Below are 17985 nucleotides of genomic sequence, written 5' to 3' on the forward strand. Positions count from 1 at the left end.
TTTCTTTTCTTTTCTTTTCTTTTCTTTTCTTTTCTTTTCTTTTCTTTTCTTTTCTTGCTATTCATTAGCAATTAATATCGAGACTGTACATGATTCTTCGATCTACATTAATGATTCATTTCATTCCATTCATTCCTCTCTAAACATTTATTCTCCCCGAAGTCGCATATGCGACCTTGAACAACAGAAACGGCTATTTATCGCCGTTTACGACCCCTTGAAACTGTGTATATCTCTTGAGCCCCCGTTGCTCTCAGTAGGTTAGCAACTTTCATATTGCGATTCTCAGTAGCGATCTTTAGTTCCATCGAGCCCCTGGGAGTGTGAATGTTTGCTCCTGCGACTAAGAGCCTGTCGAGAGTAATTATATTGCCATGTGAAGCAACAATTTCCAGTAATGACGGATTGCTCGGGATATTCACACCTGCACCTGCACCTGCAGCTATAAGCACATCAAAAATCTGTAAATAAGATTTTTCGATAGCAATCCTTAATAGTGAATCACCATCTCTAACACTAGTGTTGACATCTGCCCCTGCAGCTAAGATCCTCTTGACGGTGTCTAAGTAACCTTTTTCGACTGCGTGCTGTATTTCTGTTCTATGAGTGACTGCAGAACGAATAGAAACATCTGCACCTGCATCTAGAAGCCTTTGAACAACATCTATATGACCAGAATCAGCAGCGAGTAGTAGAGCTGTCTCGCCACCACTGCTGCCGTTAACATCAGCTCCCGCGGTGAGAAGCCTATCCACAGCGTATAGATGCCCCTTCCAAGCAGCGGCTTGTAGTGGCACCCGCACACTTCTTTCTATATCGGCTCCTTGGCCGTTGGGAATTGCTCCTGCGACCAGGAGTATATCAAGGACATCTGGATAGCCACATTTTGCGGCGAGATTGAGTGCTGTCCATTTATCTCCGCTCGCGTTTAGGTCTGCTCCTGCGGCTAGAAGCCTCTCAACGACACTTGGATGATTAAATTGAATAGCAGGATGTAGTAGCTGGTCTATATCTTGCTTGGTGGCGCCGTGCAAACTAATATCGAGGAGTGTGTGATCTCCTTCCATTGCCGAGGCTTGTTGTATCTGGGGTATGATCGATGCGGAAATCTTTCTCCCGGTATAGATTAGACGTATAAATAGTGTTTATTTTTGAGAGCCCAGCGTACCATGATAAGGTCATCCGGCTTGAAAAGTCTATCTCCCCATGGATAGCTGACGTGCTCGTGGCCGTGAATGAGCATATTCTTCCAAGGATCCCACGTTTTATATATGCTTTTCTGAAACTGTGATGTGTGATGAATCACGTTGACTGATGAATATGCCAAGTAATGGTGCTTAAGCTGAATTTTCCTCGTCGCCGACATTGCATAATTCCGCTGCAAGTTGGCCAGTGTTCCAGCGACATCAATACTCGCTAGATTTTCTTCCGAGTCTGCTTTAAGCCCTGCTATGCGTTGAAGATAATCATACAATCTTTGCTCATTGTCCAAAGCTTTTCGGGCTATCTCAATGGGCTCGATACCAAGCCTCGGGGGAGACTTTGGCTTTTGAATGATTTTCGTTTTGAAATCGTTGAAGTTCAGATATGTAACACAAATCTCGCCGGCGTAGTGATCGATATCCTCAATATTGAACTTGAGATCGTGAAGCGAAGCCTCAAAGCTTCCTTCAATGAGAAATTGTCGAACTATATGATGTGCAAACAGGACTATTTTTTTCTCTTTCGTCAACATGGATCAGGTTCTCACACAACGAATTTAGCTGATAAATATTGCAGGGCAGTTGTTCTGGTTTGAAGGATTCTTGACCAACTTCGATGAATATCGCTTCTTTGAGCTCTTCAAGAGTTAAGGGTCTTTTCGCAGCGATGACCCAGCAAAAACTTCTAAATGCTATATCTGTGTTACTTCGCGAGAAAATACGACGAAGGGCACGATTGAACGTTTCTGGAAGATCCTTGGGTAAGTTGCAGATAGACTGTCGGATGTCGTCGTCACGGCACTGCGAGCAGAGTTCATCAATTTGGAATGCGACCCAGAGAAACCTTGAGAGGTTAGTCAAGGCCCTATAGCCAGGGATATTCTAGTATTGTGACTTACATGCCATCTGCGCCATTTCTCAAGGCCTCCTTGATTTCTTCGATGAGATCCTTGTTTCCCACAACCAGCTCTTCGCTTTGCAGCTTTCCTTTGACAGCGCCCTCGATATAGGTCGATATGTCCGACTGGGCGCCCCGATAATTCATCGACACGCTTTTCAGTCTAGGAAATATTCTCTCTACTTCCCGCGATACGCTTTCGCGACCGGAGAAAAATACCCTTATATTTGTATCTGATTCGACAGACACAAGTGAGAAAAGCGCATTAAGAAGGTCCTCGCGCTCTCGTTTTTGACACTCATCCAGCCCATCAATTATGATATTGAGCCTTTTCAAACTCCTGGCTATCATGTCTAGCATTTTGACAAGATGTTCTCAGATGATAGAGTCCTCTGTGCCTCTTCTAGTAGGAAATCTACACCGTCTGGGAAACCTGCTTTGTCTAGTGCTTGCCATCGTATTGACTTGATAATATTCTCACTCTTCAATGATTCGTGGTCATCAAACCTCACGAAGAAGGAAACAAAAATTTCGGGGTCATGCTTCTCGATTAGAATCCGGTCAATCAGACTCGCGCTGTGAATGCTGAGTTAGTAGACACATGGTACGATAGTTCATCGTTACTATATACATACGCGAGGACTGTCTTGCCTGAGCCAACTGCCAAAAGTCAAAATTTCATATTGAAGTCGCCACAGGAGAATGACTTACTCTTGCCGGAGCAATAAATGACAGGACAGCCGATACCAGTAATCCAGTGATCAAACTCTTGTATCTCAAAAAGCCACTCTGCCGTTCCACCATGGCGCTTTTGTCGACTTTGCTTGAGAGGAGTCAGGTAATCGTGAGTTGAAAGGGAGCCAAGAAGCTCTTGTTTTCTTTTTTTGGCTCGTTGTATGTTCACCTGCCCCTGACCAGACTCCATTATGCTAAGCCTGTTTCCTGCCCTTGAGATAAAAGATCTCAGCTTATTTCTATCCTCTAATATCTCAGTCTCCTGTCCGGTGAGTTTATTATCTAGTTCCTGCTCATCACTCCGTACTCGAGCAGACCACAAATCGCACTCGAATGCCTCATGGCATTTCTGAAGTTCTTCCAGGCGAGGCTTCAATTCTTGCTCGAACGTAGCCCAGAGTGCTCCAAGGAGCTGATAGTGCCCTGCTTATTTGTTAGAGTTGACTAGATCATTCGAGAGATGTTTGATACGCACAGGGGCGTTGAACGTTTTCGATCAAATGTTTGCAGCAATATGTAACGGACGAAAAGAAATTAACGAGAGACTCTCGAAGCTCTGATGATGTCAAAAAAAATTCTTTGTAGTCTGTCGAAGATGGACAAAAAATACCAAGCTTCATAAAGAAGTTGGAGAGAGCCTCATAGTATGAAGGCAATTTGAATATCATCTACTATTGTTAGCTGAGTGAAACAAGTATAAGCCCCAAGAGAGTGTTTCGGGTGTAATCTCACATTGATTGTTAATTTCAGACTCCCCCACAATAGAACAGCAAGTTTGGAGGGCCATGACGGAAAACTTTCAACGGCTACACAGAACTTCCGAACGGATTGCAGAACTGAGTAAAATCTACTCCAATGCTGGTTCCTTTTCTGTTTCTGTTATTATAATCAAGTTGAGCAGTGAAAATGGGGACAGAATCGACGTTTGGAACTGCTCTGGTGCTACGTAATTCTTGAAACTGGGGACCGGAGAGACCACGTTGGAAATGGGAGATAGAATCTTGCAAAGGCTGCCACTGACCGTTGCGAACGGCTGCAACTAAAGACAAAGATTGCATATTCAGTCTTTCCTTTGATTTGGTGCTCAAAGAGTCGCTGCGACTTTTACGGATATCAGCAACCCGCATAGACGTCTCGGTGCCGTTGGTAAGGCTATATCGAGTTAACATGGACTTCGTGACTGAGGCTGCAGTGGCTGCAGCAAATTGGCTGCCATGACTTGTTATTGTGGCTGTCGGCATAATCTCAGACCCCTTTGACAATGATACTTGGGACCTCGTCCCAAATTCCAGCGCCTTCCATTTCAAAGGAAATGACATCGTACTGCTTTGCAACCTCGTCTCGGTGCTCTCCATACTTCATCACAGTATCTCCTGGGGCGATACGTCCGATAAAAACTTGCGGGATTTGATCCCGTTTCTGGAGGCCCTGTCTAGAAACTAGCTCTCTTTCGTCACAGACCAGCTCGGCACAAGGTGCTTTGGAAGCTTCCTCACAGAATGTTTCTATCTCTCTATGACAGAAGTTGCACGATGACCTTCTATGTTTGTGATGATAAGATGCTGCGAAAAGCTTATGCTCTTTAGCTCCAGGAGGGATATAACTATGTTGATAGCCCCGAGAAATGGATGCCTCTTGCAAAGCTTTCAGATATTTGGCTGCATCCCCCTGCAAGTCTCTTTTCCCAGGTTCAGTCCTGAAGTATGCGATGAGACCTCGAATATCCTTGCTTGAGCCGCGCAAAGAAGCAACTAACTCTTTTGGAATAAAGCTTCCAGGGTACTGTCTGCCAAAGTCGTATTGAATAACATCGTCGCTAACGACAACATCCCCGAGAAGTATCTCATGAATTCCAGGTGCACTACCGCAAACACCAACAAGGAAAGCAAGTCTTAAGCTTGCGTAACTTGTGCGCAGACAGGCTTCTGATCTTGCGACTGCGACTTTCCCCATACTTGGAAGAAGCATGAGAACGACGTTATGCATTCCGATCCGGCCATTTCGATACGTATTCGAATCTCCCGAGGTGTGTCCATACTGTTTGCCACCCTCGTCCCAGAACTCATCGACAAGAAGAGAAGCAGCGTCGTATTCAAGTGGTAAGGCGCAAATCATCGCTATATGAAAATCTCGAAGAAACAAGGGCCGGGTATACCTAGTCTCAGAGGATGCTGTGGAGGATGCTGACTGAAGCGACATATTGACGCCAGTGCATGCACCAGCTTTCTATCAACATGAGAGGAGTTCTTAGCGCCGAATGGAGGAGCACTATAGATCATGCTATAATGACCCCCTGAATCGAATCTGACAGACGGCCTGGGGTCTGAGAAGGAGAAGTTTCTAAAACACACGAACTTTCAGCTATTGGGTAGAGGCTTGGTGGCTAAAGCATAGCCACTAATAAATTGGTCTTCCCCGCCACGCTGTAATGCGGCGCCATGTTCACATACGATAGCCTCTTCTAATTGTGTGCAATACCATGTAGGAAGACGTGTAGGCGGGCGGTTAGATCATACGTAGTACGTGTATACGCTACTACCTATACTTCCAAGATTAAATTCAAGTTCTGGCATGTTCAATTTTCTTTACAAGGAACGGGATCCCTCATCTGGGCACTGAGTAGACTAGAGTATATAGATGACTTGTATGTACATGTAGTAGCAACCACCCACTTTTACGAAGTCTCTCCGGTTGATAAAGATACGCTGAAGCTTACGAGGAAATCTACTGGAAACTATATAAATTGTGGAAATACAAGGTATAGGATTCAAAGTCAATTTTAAGAAAAGGCGTGGCTCATTGATCCGTCAAACCAGCCAGAATAAACAAGCTCCCATCGCCACTCTATAAGGGCAATAACTAGCCAACAAAAGACAAGCTCCCATAGAAGACTGAAATGTCGATAAAGCAATAAACAAAACGTGCAATCAGTCCGTAGACATAGTAAACAATCGTTCCTACATTTTTTTGGGCCCGGTTTCGCCACGGTTGGCCTTTGTCCGACCTTCCCACTCCCTTCTTTCACGGATTTCCCTGAGTTGTGAGGAGTTTGTGAAGAGAGAAGACAGAACAGACGAGAAAGAAAGCAAAAAACAACAACTATATTAGAAGCATACTCGGAAATTTCGTACACAAACCCGTGGCAAAGAGCAGAATTAGGAGACCTCTTGCGAAACACCCGACAAGGATCGGAAATAATAAATAGGAGATTAGAAACAAAAGGTCGAGCTTTTTGTTGTGTAATGAAGAACAAATGAAGAAAGAAAATATTTCCAGCCACCAGTGACGAGAGTCGGAAGGGTATCAAAAAGACCAGGGAATATTGGAACGGACAAGCCAATAGCCAAGCTAACTTCAGGTTTCCTTAGGGAAGAAAGGTCCAAATGTACGGCGAACTGAACGAGCACCGCAAAGATTGAGTGGTGGGATTGGAGACTTTTCGTTTCTCAAGCGCTCATGGGGGATTTGGCTTGCGATGGAGATCCTTCGGGTGACTGTTCTACCACATCTGAGAGGCGAATCCTCTTAGCGTGAGGCTCCAAGCCGTCGCCTTCGCCAGTACCCAGCTGGCGTTCCAGATCACTGATCCGTCGCTTGAGCTCCTCCTCACGAAGCTGCGATTCATCCAGCGACCGGCGAGTACGAGACTCGGAATCACGGGCAATCATTTCCGACCGACGCGCACTGGCATCACTCTGTTCGAGTTCTGCGACCCGACCACGGAAGAGCTCATTGATCAAATCAAGTTCGCTGACGCGGGTCTTGAGAGATGTATTAAGGGCGAGCAGGCTTTCGTATGTCTGAGGAGAATCGAGCTGGCGATCGATAGCTGATGGAGAAGGTTGACGCAGCGGAAGAGAAGGAAGACTGCCGGATGAGTGGAGAGTACCGTCGCCTCGAGTGACACTATCGAACATGTGCTGGGGCGCGATGTTTGAGTTGTGCGCGTGCATGGAACCAAAACCAGGTGTCTCTGTTCGCGACAAGGGGGAGTTGGAGCGATCCGAGTGGCCTGGGGACATCTTACGCGACGGACGACGGTAGGCATGCGACCCTAGAGGCGGAGTGCCCGCATCGGATTGTGTCGCAAGACCATTAGCATCGAGAGGGCCGCCAGACTAGAAGATCGCAACGGAAGTCAGCAACTAAGGAAATTTCTTATCTCCAGTCTACAGACGAGAGGGGCGCAGGAAATTTTTTTATCTGCTGGTCGCATTACTCACCTTGCGTTTGGGGCCCTGTCCGGTCTTTACGCGATTGCGACTTTTGATCACATCGGTCTTCAAGCTTATCGGTCGAGGCCGCCCGTGCAATTTGAGGAATAATCCGCAGGCATTGCAAAGCACTGAGCCGAGTTCATCCCTGCGCCACAAAGGCGTGGTCGAGGTGCCACAGTTTTGACAAACCGGCTGTAATTGAGGTTGTTTGTTGTCAGCCAATGTGGTCGCCATGGTGGGAATGGGAAGACAGGTAGAGGGAGAACGAGATTAGAGATTGGGGATGGAGGAGTGCGATGATAAGATTGGGAGAGATTTGAACGGCTCGATAAGGAAGAGGCGCACGGATCGGGTGGTGCCAAGACCCCCAGCAAAGTTGCTGATAAAACGGCCCCGTGCAGAGATAAGGCCGCGATAAGACAACACCCATGAAAATCATGATAGATAGATAGGGAGCGATATGCGATAAATGGGGAAACAAGGATTAGGAGAATTAAAGGCCCACTTACAGGATTATTACCCTGGCCACCAGTTGTAGCAGCCGGTGATGAGGTCGCATATGTCATGTTGGCCATGCTCATATTCGCATTACTGGACTCGCTGATGGTAGAGAAAACCGGTTAGCCAATGGATTCGCGCCCATTTCTGCTGTGCCCATTGGATCCCTCACTGCAGGAAGGAGGGGTATCCAGCTGTCGACAGGAGAAAGCGTTTCGCTTTTGATATTGATAGGCTCTTGAGTAAAGAGATTGCGCCATTTTTGTTCCATGCCACTTTCTCTTTCTCTCATTATACACGAACGTACCGTAGATTAGAAGTAGGAGCCGACGCGACCGAAGCAAGTGCTGCTAATCCCGGCAGAGAGGCGCTCACAGAGACCGATCCAGGAAAAGAGTCTCTGTAGTCGGATGTATTGAGCTTGCCGATACTACCTAGATCTGGCAGAACCGGAGAGAAGGACTTGGGTAGATCTGGGTGGTCTGTATGATGGGGTGCAGCAGTTTCGGAGGGGGATTCGAGGTGGGAAACGTCTGAGGATTGATGCGAAGGCGAGCCAGGTTTCAGAGCCGGGTCGATGGGCGCCGCCCGGTAGAGGATGGAAGCCACAATGGAGGAAGCGTGTGAGGATCAATGGAAATCCGGCCGAGACCGAATTGGAGGACAAGAGCGAAGAGAAGTCGAGCGTTCGTGTATCAGTCGCGCGCGATAGAGCGAAGGCGGTAGTCTTTTGAGGTATCGAGGGTGAATTACCGCAGTAGGTTAGAATAACAACACTCAAGAATCTTTGGGTTCATGGGTGACAATTGCAGGATGATCACGCCGATACTAGGCTAGCGATACTGGCAGCGATACTGGCAATGGCCGCGACAGGCGAGGTTTCCTCAAGGAAACCAAACCATTCAAGGAAGAAGAAAAGAATGACCGGGTTCAAATCGCCCTCAAAATCGAGGCCGAGATCAAGTGTTCAATTCGAGATCAATTGGGGGTGATGTGGGTGTGGAGGATGCGAAGATGCAGAAATGGATCTTATCCTTCCCGATTGTTATTATCGCGCGCCGTATCAAAATTATCCGTTATCGCGCTCGAGGTTGGGCACACTGTATGGTGGTAATTACCGTGAAACCCGTGCCATTAGGATCTTTCTTCTGATTTACATTGTTCAAAAATCTTATTTTTGCATTGGAATGCGTCTCTGGGTCTATGCTATGGGAGTTAGATCCCACTGCCCTACCTCCTGCATCTACTACCTGATCCCATTGTGGCATGCTCTATGCTATATAGTAACAGAGTCGAGAGTATCTCCCGGATTTAGTATATATTCGAGGGCTCTAGAGCTGTAAAGACATCATATCTCTACTAGTAGATCTTTGGTCAGAATATTGACTACATACTCGTTAAAATGGATGTTTATTTTTATCATTTTTATTTTTCAATTAGTAAGTTGAAGCCTTCTTATGCTTCGATCTGCTGCGTAGATCTCCCAAGATACATCCATAGCCCTAAGACACCACAAACCTACTACTCATACTACAGATCCACGTATCATTTCTTTCTTGGTTATGTGGGTCATTATACGACCTCATTTCCCGGCTTTTTCACTGATACCTATTGTGATAGACCCGCGAACCTTGGAGCCCGTCCCAGCTCAACCCCTTTTATGCGGGTGGATTTTAGGGGGTGGAGCCTGCGGCAGTTTGTGGCGGTGCGGGTACTGGTATTACAGAAAGACAGTATGATGGAGGCCGCATGTGGACAAGATCATAGGAGAATTGGTGGTAATTATGGTAATAATCGACCATGACTGGTAAATGAGCCGTCACAGTACCCACCCCAAGTCAAGCCCCCTACCTTAAGTCATGTCTGGCCATAATAATCATGACGGATGCGTTGTTCTTCTCTGCCTTCAAGTTTCAAGCACCTTGAACCATTACCTCTAATGGAATGATTTATTTCATTTTCCTGTCTTTCGTTTCTTTCTAGCTCGTCGTTTTTCATTCACTTCACTCCACTCTCCTTCTTTCACCTCTCCTAGAGCGGCGTGTCCTTCACAATGCCAAAAAATCGCCCTGCCACGTCGGGTTACGCCCGCCTTGCCCAAGCAGAGGAAGAACGCGGATACATCCACGATGACTCAGAAGAAGATGAGATGGCTGCGGTCTCCTCGACCGTATCTACCTCCGCCCCCCGTTACGCTCCTATCTCCTCTCGAGCCCAGATGCAGGCGTCCGGTCTCGCCACGCCCCCAAGTCATCGACGCAGACACAGTGGATATTCCCGCCGAGGTCGCCGGAACTCTGGCGTGGACATTAAGGCCATCAATGCGCGTCTAGAGCGATGGGCGGAGGAGATTGCCGCCAAATTCAAAATCAATCGGGTTAAGGGCAAAACCTACGAGGAAGAGAAGCTTGAAATCTACCACTCGGTCTTCCAGGCCCCCGATGGCGTACGTCCGATTTCTGCAGAGGCCCTGGAATCAGACGAATTTGAGGGTCAACAGCGAAGGCAAAAAGCAGAGTACGAGGAGATCATTGAAAGCGTTCGCCTAGCTATTGAGCTTGACGTGCATCCACGAATGATCTCCCAGGGAAGTTCTGGCAGTTATTTTGCTCGCAATCCCGAAGGAAAAGTTGTTGGTGTATTCAAACCTAAAGACGAAGAACCCTACGCCTCGCGAAATCCAAAATGGACGAAATGGATTCACCGCAACCTGTTCCCGTGCTTCTTTGGACGGGCGTGCCTTATTCCCAACCTTTCATACGTCTCCGAAGCCGCCGCATATGTTCTCGATGCCCGTCTTCGTACAAATCTCGTGCCATACACCGATATCGCCTACCTTTCGTCGAGATCATTCTTCTATGATTTCTGGGATCGACGCAAGGCTTGGAAAGGGAAGAAAATACTGCCCCCCAAGGCTGGTAGTTTCCAAGTCTTCCTCAAAGGATATAAAGATGCAAACATTTTCCTGCGGGAACATCCTTGGCCCGACCAGGCGAACTCCGGGCTCCGTGCAACGGACGCGCCGAGGCGGAAGAAGCGGCCGTGGAACGAAGCGTGCCGCCCGTCTGGCGCGCAGTCTGACGACGAGGACGACGAGGAGGCTGGACACATGCCTTCTGCGAACCCACGCGATGAAAGCGCGGAGCGTCGTTTCAACTGGACCGAAACCCTCAAGCAGTCATTCCGCGAAGAGCTTGAAAAACTGGTGATTTTGGACTACATAATGCGAAACACAGATCGTGGACTGGACAACTGGATGATCAAGATTGACTGGGGCACCGAACAAGTTTCTATCGTTGCAGAACCTCCAAAGGCTACCGAGCCACAACCCAAGCACGACGAAGACGAGCTCATGCCCCCACCGCGCCCGGTTTCCGTTAATTCAGATGGGTCCAATCCTTACAAGCGACGCGAGACAATGATGGCTGTGAGCCGCACAGGAACACCTTTGGCTTCATCGGAGCAACAAACTTCAGTCCAACTTGGTGCCATCGATAACAGTTTGTCATGGCCATGGAAACATCCCGATGCGGTAGGTTCATACAATCAAGTACAAGGTTTAGTTTTTGCGCTGATCACAAATATAGTGGCGGAGTTTCCCATTCGGATGGCTTTTCCTCCCCGTTTCCCTCATCGGCCAACCTTTCTCACAAAAAACCCGCGACCATTTTCTCCCATTGCTCACATCGACAGCCTGGTGGAGCGGCACGCAAATGGCTCTACGCCGTGTATTCTCCCAAGATGATGATTTCAAGGAAGGCATGTTCGCTCGTCAGATCGCAGTTATGAAGGGCCAGGCGTGGAATGTGGTCGAGACCTTGAAGCACGCAGATCACGGCCCGCTTGAGTTAACCCGAAGGACTCGTGTTTGCGTCTGGGATGATCTTGTAGATGTCCCGGTCGCCATTCCAATGCGAGCGCCCTCGACAGACCTGCCAAGGCACAATGCTACGAATTATGACAACGAAGACGACGAGATGGACATTGGCGCAGCAAACTCTACTCAGCCGACTCCCGAATATGATCTTCTAGGACTAGGCCCGTCTCCGAACGACCTTCCTAACCCCAACCGGTTCGAGCTCTCTCGTGGGCGTTCTGATGGGCGAGCTACTGACTCCATCGGTAGTCCCGCAACCTTGAACGACGGCGATTTCTCTCGCCAAACCATAGATGGTGCCTATGCCCGATCCTTAGATGGGTGGCCCGACCTACCTTCTCGACCGAAAAAACACCGAAAACATGGGGGCTCTCTCTCCTTCCGTGTGCCTCACATAAATACCTTCGGTAGCGATGACCTCGAAGGCGACCTTGGATACGCCGCCGCCGAGGGTATGGAAGGTAACCAACGCAAAGTCATTGTGGAGCGTCTGGAAGCCGTCAAGAGCAAGAACCCTGTTTTTACCTGGTGCTGATGCGCTTTACGGCGTCGCTCTGCTTCCTTTCCGTTCCGTGCCTTTCTCATGTCGTCGCATTTTCTCTCTCAAATATTTAATTCGCCATTGTTCCGTTTAGCGTTGTTCTTATTGGAGCTGTGTGGGTCTACACAGGAGATCCTTTGCACCCCCATCTTCTTCTCTTCTTTTCTTTCCCCCTTCTATTTTCGTTCGGCGGACACTTGCTCATTCAAATGATCCTCTGTGTCCATATTTCCTTGTTTTACATGCCACGATCATGATTGGGAGTATTTGTGTTGTATATAGACCATCTCTGGCTGTCCGGTTTGAGGTTGTGGCGTATTGATTGAGCGCCTCATGTAGCATATATGACGAGACTTAATTCCATGATACCATCGTCCTCATAACTCCTTCCCTGGCTCCTATACGTTGTGGTTACATGCGTGTAAACTTGGAATTCGAAAGCTATACGCGCTAAAATTTGCTGTGAGTACATTCATTCACAGGAAATGTCACCGGATGTCGCAAAATGGAAATAGTGATGCTGTATATGCCGTATATGCTATAGTTGGACCTCCTGAGTCCCGACATTTGAACTTGCCACATAAAACATCTCCCATTAGCTAATGCGCGCAATCCCTCTATCCTCTTTCCCCTTGCCAACTCGCCTTGAGTGCTGTCATTTGCATATTTGTCCCTGTTCAGTTCAACTTCAGGGCTGTGAATGAGATCAAAGATAACCCGTCTTATCGGCGGGATCTTCCGAGCCGCTCCAGTGAGGTCATGATCGCAACTTTCTCAAGACACTTCTAGCCTGCTCCTAGGCCCGTTGTGGACAGGACGCGACCAGCTTGATTAGCAACATATTGGAGCTTCTATCGCTTATCGCTTGATGCGCCACAGCTCGTCCGACTTACAACCTATAACTCAGAAGCATTGAAGACCCCCCTCATTCCCGCTTGATCACCTGCTCATGCCGCCTTGCACCTATCAACGCCGCTCTCGCCCTATCCTTCCAACATTCTCTTTCCTTCATCCCTCCATCCATACTCGTCTATGATTGAACTGGCTCAACGTTGCATTTGGCATCGGTCATTTTGCATATACTAGGGGTGCCATGGCCTCTCAAGCGGCCATGCTGTTGGACCCCAAGGGTTATAAAAAACAGCTAAAGAAGAATGGTACTGTTTCTACTTCCCTTCCTTTCTTCCCACGTCCGTTACATAGCCCTGCTAGCAAGCAAGAGTCTGATGAGACATCGGCCATATAAATGCTGAAAAACGTTGTTCTTCTTTCATACTTCCTTCTCAACCTACCATTCGACCATGGAATCGACCGAGTCCTCTTACTTACTTTCTGTTCACACAGCCCCGCATGGTGCGAACAACGCCTCTATCCCCTCTTCTGAATCAACTGCATCACCTGGATTCTCCCCGCCCGTTCATTTTGAAGCAACCATTCCACGAAAAGATTCTCAGTCGAAGTCACCTATGGCGCCAAATTTTGCGCCAAATGACGCGCCGAAGCCTACGACGGTCGAGTTCACGACGAGTAGAGATTATGACAATGAAAGCGACTCGAAGCGGAGCTACCATGAGCTAAGCGAGGATGGTGATCTCGATCGCCCTCGAAACCTTATCGACGAAGTTTACGATGTCGAGAAACGACGACATCATCCGGTGAAAAGAATCAAGATACAGGAAACGCCTACATCTGGAACACCAAGCCAGACAATCAAGGGTTCTGGTATTAGTGAGCTTAGTAAATTTATGAAAGAGGGACAAGCAGGTTCTGTCTCGGCTCCAGTGGGTTCGCCCGTGGTTGATTTGACCGCGGTCTCTCCGAAAGGGAATGAAGATGATGAGCTGCAAGTCACTGGTTCGAATGATCTCAGCACCCAACGCGTTTGTTATGGCAAGGTACAATCAGCTATGGTCAATGCTGCCGTGGTACCTAAGCCGAGAGATGATGCCAAGTCAATATTTCCAGATCAGTGGCCAGCATTGAAGCTCGACTTGCGAAGGGCCCCAGACAAAGCTAGCATCAAAATCGAAGTCATAGATCCACAAGGCAACGTCTTTGGCTTGATTGATCCTAAAACTGCCGCTGCCCTTTGCCCGCTACTCGACTCGCCTACCTTAAGTTTGGATATCACAGCACGCCTGGAAATGCGCCCTGTCATGCAGAATGAAGTTCCAGGGAGCCCAACATCGGCAAACTATCGGGCTTCGTTGATTCTATATGGAGAACGTCAGCGCGCAGAGATTGTTGGCCGTTATTTGGGCCAAAAGAATGTCTGGCTCGGCCATCCAGCGATGGTGGAGAAGGGAACCCCACTATGGAACCCTCATGAACATTACAAAAGAATGTTAAATGCACCCGGGGCCACCTCTAACAACAATGATCGCCTCGGGCAGAGATATGAAGTCAGATCCGCCGAAGAAATAACCGACTCCGTGACCAAAATGTTCAATCAGCTCGTCAGTGCTGATGTCCCCATGATGGAAGCCCCAGATGAATTATTGACACCCTTGTTACCTCATCAAAAGCAAGCCTTATGGTTCATGACGGAGAAAGAGCTGCCTCGAAAGTTTGGGCCTGAAGAAGCTGATAACAACTCACTTTGGCGCATTCGGTATGCCGCAAATGGCCAGAAAGAATACAAGGAAATAATAACGGGCCTTGTACAGCATGAGGAACCACCTCAAGTCCTCGGGGGGCTGTTAGCGGATATGATGGGACTGGGGAAAACGCTGAGCATACTTTCACTGGCTGTGTCTTCTCTTCCACGAGCACTTGAGTGGGAAAAGATGCCCCCTGCCCCAAAGTTGGCGCGCAAAATTCCCGGTGTCCGTTGCACTCGAACTACTTTATTGATCGTGCCATTGAGTGCGGTCAAGAATTGGACAATGCAAATCCAAGAACATCTCAAACCGGACACACTGAATTATTATGTTTTTCACGGGCCAAACAGAAAACTTGATTTGAAGGAGCTCAGCGGTTTTGACCTTATCATCACAACCTATAGTACCATCCTCAGCGAAATCCAGGATCGTTCTAATCGTGGTCCTAGTCCTTTGACCAAGATGTACATGTTCCGTATTGTTCTTGATGAAGCTCATACAATTCGGGAACAAAGCGCTCAACAGACTAAAGCAGTTCTTAGTCTTCATGGCTTGCGTCGCTGGTCTGTAACAGGAACTCCTATCCAAAACCGCCTGGAGGATCTTCTTTCTGTCACGAGATTTTTACGACTCTTCCCTTATGAAGACCGTGGCCGTTTCAATCAATTTATAGTCAGTCGGTTCAAATCTGGCGACTCCACAGTTCTTACTAGCCTGCGGGTTTTCATTGACTCGTTTACCCTACGCCGGGTTAAGGACAGAATTAATCTGCCGCCACGAGAGGACAAAATTATTACCCTTGAATTCTCTGAAAGCGAGAGAGACCTGCATGAACGATTCCGCAACGAATCTAATGTTATGATGCGTGTTCTGACCGGCGAGGGCAAGTCTAACATGGGCGGACGTGTGTATCACCATGTGTTGAAAGCCATGATGATACTTCGACAAGTTAGTGCCCATGGCAAAGAGCTTCTTGATCTCGAAGACCGAGAACGAATCAAAGGCCTAACTGTTCATGACGCTATTGATCTCGAGGAAAATGGGTCTGACGAAGACCCTGCCGCCGGTAGGAAAAAGGCATTCAACATGTTCATGCTGATGCAGGAATCATCCGCTGATCAGTGTGCTATTTGCAAAAGTCATATTGAAGAGCCTCTCAATGGGTCGGGAGATGTTGATCAAGATGCGCCTATGGCTGTCTTCATGCCTTGCTTTGATGTTTTTTGCCCAAGTTGCTTTCACAAATGGAGGCGTACTTGGGAACCAGGCAATGACAATCCGATCATGTGCAAAGCCTGCGATGGTTGGTCGACTAAAAATTTCGTCGTCATAACACTAGAGGGGCTGAATAAGTTTGCCTCCGAAAAGGCCCTACAAAGGCAGAATCGCAAAAGTGGCAAGGTTTTGGGCGACTATGAAGGCCCTCACACCAAAACTCTTGCATTGATCCATCATCTGCAAGTGAGTCTTGCGGAAAGCATTGCCCTGGTGGGGGAGCCTCCAATCAAAAGTGTTATCTTTTCCCAATGGACTTCACATTTAGATTTGATTGAGATCGCCCTGAAGAACCATGGGCTCGGTACATTCACGCGCCTGGATGGTACAATGTCTCTGGCTGCCCGTGGCAGGGCACTGGATGAATTTGCCAAAAATGACAACATTACCATCTTACTGGCCACTATTGGCGCTGGTGGTGTTGGCTTGAACCTGACATCTGCATCTCGAGTTTATGTCATGGAGCCACATTATAACCCCGCTGCTGTTGCGCAGGCTGTGGATCGTGTGCATCGACTGGGTCAAACGCGACCTGTTCAAACAGTTCAGTTCATCATGAAAGGCAGTATCGAGGAGAAGATCCTCGAACTGGCGAAGAAGAAGCAGCAGCTCGCTGACATGAGCATGAATAGAGGGAAACTGGACCGAAAAGAAGTCCAGGAGCAACGGATGCAAGAATACCGTTCTCTATTCAAATGATAACGACTTATTTATTCATGACAAACTCTGCTTCGTTTGCATTTTTCTCCACTATTTATCATTCTTTTGATTCCCATTTTTCGCGATTCGTTTCTGATTTCGGTTTATGGTTCCCCAACAACTCCCCATATATGGTTCTCGTCGGGGTCCTCTATGGTGGCAGGACGGTTTGATTTTCTCCACTTGATATTTAGTTTGATACCCCGGACATGGTGGTCGGTTATTTATTTTTCACAGGCGCCCGGGTCTTCACGTCATTCCCCCATGCCAAATATTGGCAGCTTTGCTTTCATTCTTGCTCTTTTTCTTATGGGAACCTTGCCGCTTGCTCTCTCTTCTCTGCAGGCCTTTCAGCCAATACACGCATGCCCTCTTGCCTAGATGCCCCGTTATGCCCTAGAATAGTCTTATGCCCTGCATCACTAAATAAACATATCATTTCGTTTTTGACTCGGTAGTATCCTTCTTTCGTAAACTCAATCAATTCGCAGGTTTTATAAAATGGTATCTAGTAGTATAAATTCAAAAACGCCACATATCCCAGCCACCCATTCATCAAAGAGAAAACAGAAAACAGATGAGCAGAAAGAAGTATGAGGTAACTAGACCGCAGGAGACGACGAAGAAAAACAAGTCATCATGAATGACCCACGAGTATCACCTCAACTTCAATCGCAAAAAGGATCATGCAAGTCCAACTTCACACCCATTACTCCCTCTCCCCGTGAATTCCCACGAAAACAGCCCCAAGCACTTCATCAAGCCGCTTCCTTAACCCTCTCAACTCCTGTGCCTTGGTCTCTCGTTCCCTTTCCACGTCCCGCAGCTGTACCTCCAACTCCCGAATCCTCTTCTCTTGTTCTGCCTCCGAAGTCCCAATACCCGGCAACACAGAGATCAGATACTCAATCTGCTGCTCTTTTATGATGAGGTCCCGAGCCAGTTCCCGTTGCCGACTTGCGAATGTCCGTGGTGAATCAGGCTGTGGTGGAAGATTGGGGTCTTCGAAATCACCGTCTCCTGGCCCGGCACCGGGTTGCTGTGGTGCTGCTGGCGGTGGAGAGGCGTGTCCGGCGACAGCATCGGTTGTGCCGTCTGTTTTCGCAGCTATGGAGGCGGGGATGGGTGGTGATGTTGCATTTTTGGTGATTTTTGCTAGGGCAGGAGCTGCGTCGGGGACGCTGGGAGGTGGGATTGCTGGACTGTTGTCATGATACGTTGATAAGTAGCCCAAGGTTGCGTAGAATTGGGTTGCAAGCTGTAAGTATGTTAGGTATAATGCTAAGATCGGCGTTGGTCTCATTTACATACTTGGTCCAGGCATGTTTGTAGCTGGGTAAGGATGTCTGCCATTTTTGCGACCTAACCGGAGGAATATAAAAGTCCAGCAAGGTTAGGTTGGAGGCAGGATGTCAAAGAAGAGAGTGGATCATTGACGTTGAA

At 47.9% G+C, this 17985-nt stretch overlaps 7 protein-coding genes across 7 annotated transcripts; 2 read left to right on the top strand and 5 right to left on the bottom strand.

The window, feature by feature from the left end:
• Positions 1-418: 418 nt before the first annotated feature.
• N7478_003003 (ankyrin repeat domain-containing protein) lies at positions 419-3025 on the bottom strand (the record flags this gene model as incomplete). The annotated part of the gene is made up of 8 exons (XM_056919217.1): positions 419-442; positions 516-1109; positions 1169-1689; positions 1751-2046; positions 2102-2444; positions 2582-2676; positions 2736-2760; positions 2812-3025. The coding sequence occupies 8 exons, from the start codon at positions 3023-3025 to the stop codon at positions 419-421; spliced, it is 2112 nt and encodes a 703-aa protein (XP_056782375.1).
• A 616-nt stretch (positions 3026-3641) lies between these two features.
• Positions 3642-4076, bottom strand: N7478_003004 (uncharacterized protein; the record flags this gene model as incomplete). Its single annotated transcript, XM_056919218.1, has 1 exon — positions 3642-4076. The coding sequence occupies one exon, from the start codon at positions 4074-4076 to the stop codon at positions 3642-3644; it is 435 nt and encodes a 144-aa protein (XP_056782376.1).
• Positions 4077-4080: 4 nt separating this feature from the next.
• On the bottom strand, positions 4081-5034 carry N7478_003005 (uncharacterized protein; the record flags this gene model as incomplete). The annotated part of the gene is made up of 1 exon (XM_056919219.1): positions 4081-5034. One exon carries the CDS (start codon positions 5032-5034, stop codon positions 4081-4083), a length of 954 nt encoding a protein of 317 aa, XP_056782377.1.
• Positions 5035-6281: 1247 nt separating this feature from the next.
• On the bottom strand, positions 6282-7286 carry N7478_003006 (putative GATA transcription factor (AreB); the record flags this gene model as incomplete). The annotated part of the gene is made up of 2 exons (XM_056919220.1): positions 6282-6953; positions 7059-7286. The coding sequence occupies 2 exons, from the start codon at positions 7284-7286 to the stop codon at positions 6282-6284; spliced, it is 900 nt and encodes a 299-aa protein (XP_056782378.1).
• Positions 7287-9603: 2317 nt separating this feature from the next.
• Positions 9604-11962, top strand: N7478_003007 (1-phosphatidylinositol 4-kinase LSB6; the record flags this gene model as incomplete). Its single annotated transcript, XM_056919221.1, has 2 exons — positions 9604-11082; positions 11138-11962. The coding sequence occupies 2 exons, from the start codon at positions 9604-9606 to the stop codon at positions 11960-11962; spliced, it is 2304 nt and encodes a 767-aa protein (XP_056782379.1).
• Positions 11963-13269: 1307 nt separating this feature from the next.
• N7478_003008 (DEAD/DEAH box helicase) lies at positions 13270-16542 on the top strand (the record flags this gene model as incomplete). The annotated part of the gene is made up of 1 exon (XM_056919222.1): positions 13270-16542. One exon carries the CDS (start codon positions 13270-13272, stop codon positions 16540-16542), a length of 3273 nt encoding a protein of 1090 aa, XP_056782380.1.
• A 709-nt stretch (positions 16543-17251) lies between these two features.
• N7478_003009 (med21 domain-containing protein) lies at positions 17252-17895 on the bottom strand (the record flags this gene model as incomplete). Its single annotated transcript, XM_056919223.1, has 2 exons — positions 17252-17800; positions 17854-17895. 2 exons carry the CDS (start codon positions 17893-17895, stop codon positions 17252-17254), a joined length of 591 nt encoding a protein of 196 aa, XP_056782381.1.
• Positions 17896-17985: the final 90 nt, after the last annotated feature.

Source organism: Penicillium angulare (assembly GCF_028827245.1).
Source record: "Penicillium angulare strain IBT 27051 chromosome Unknown utg000003l_segment0_segment0, whole genome shotgun sequence".
Lineage (NCBI taxonomy): Eukaryota > Fungi > Ascomycota > Eurotiomycetes > Eurotiales > Aspergillaceae > Penicillium > Penicillium angulare.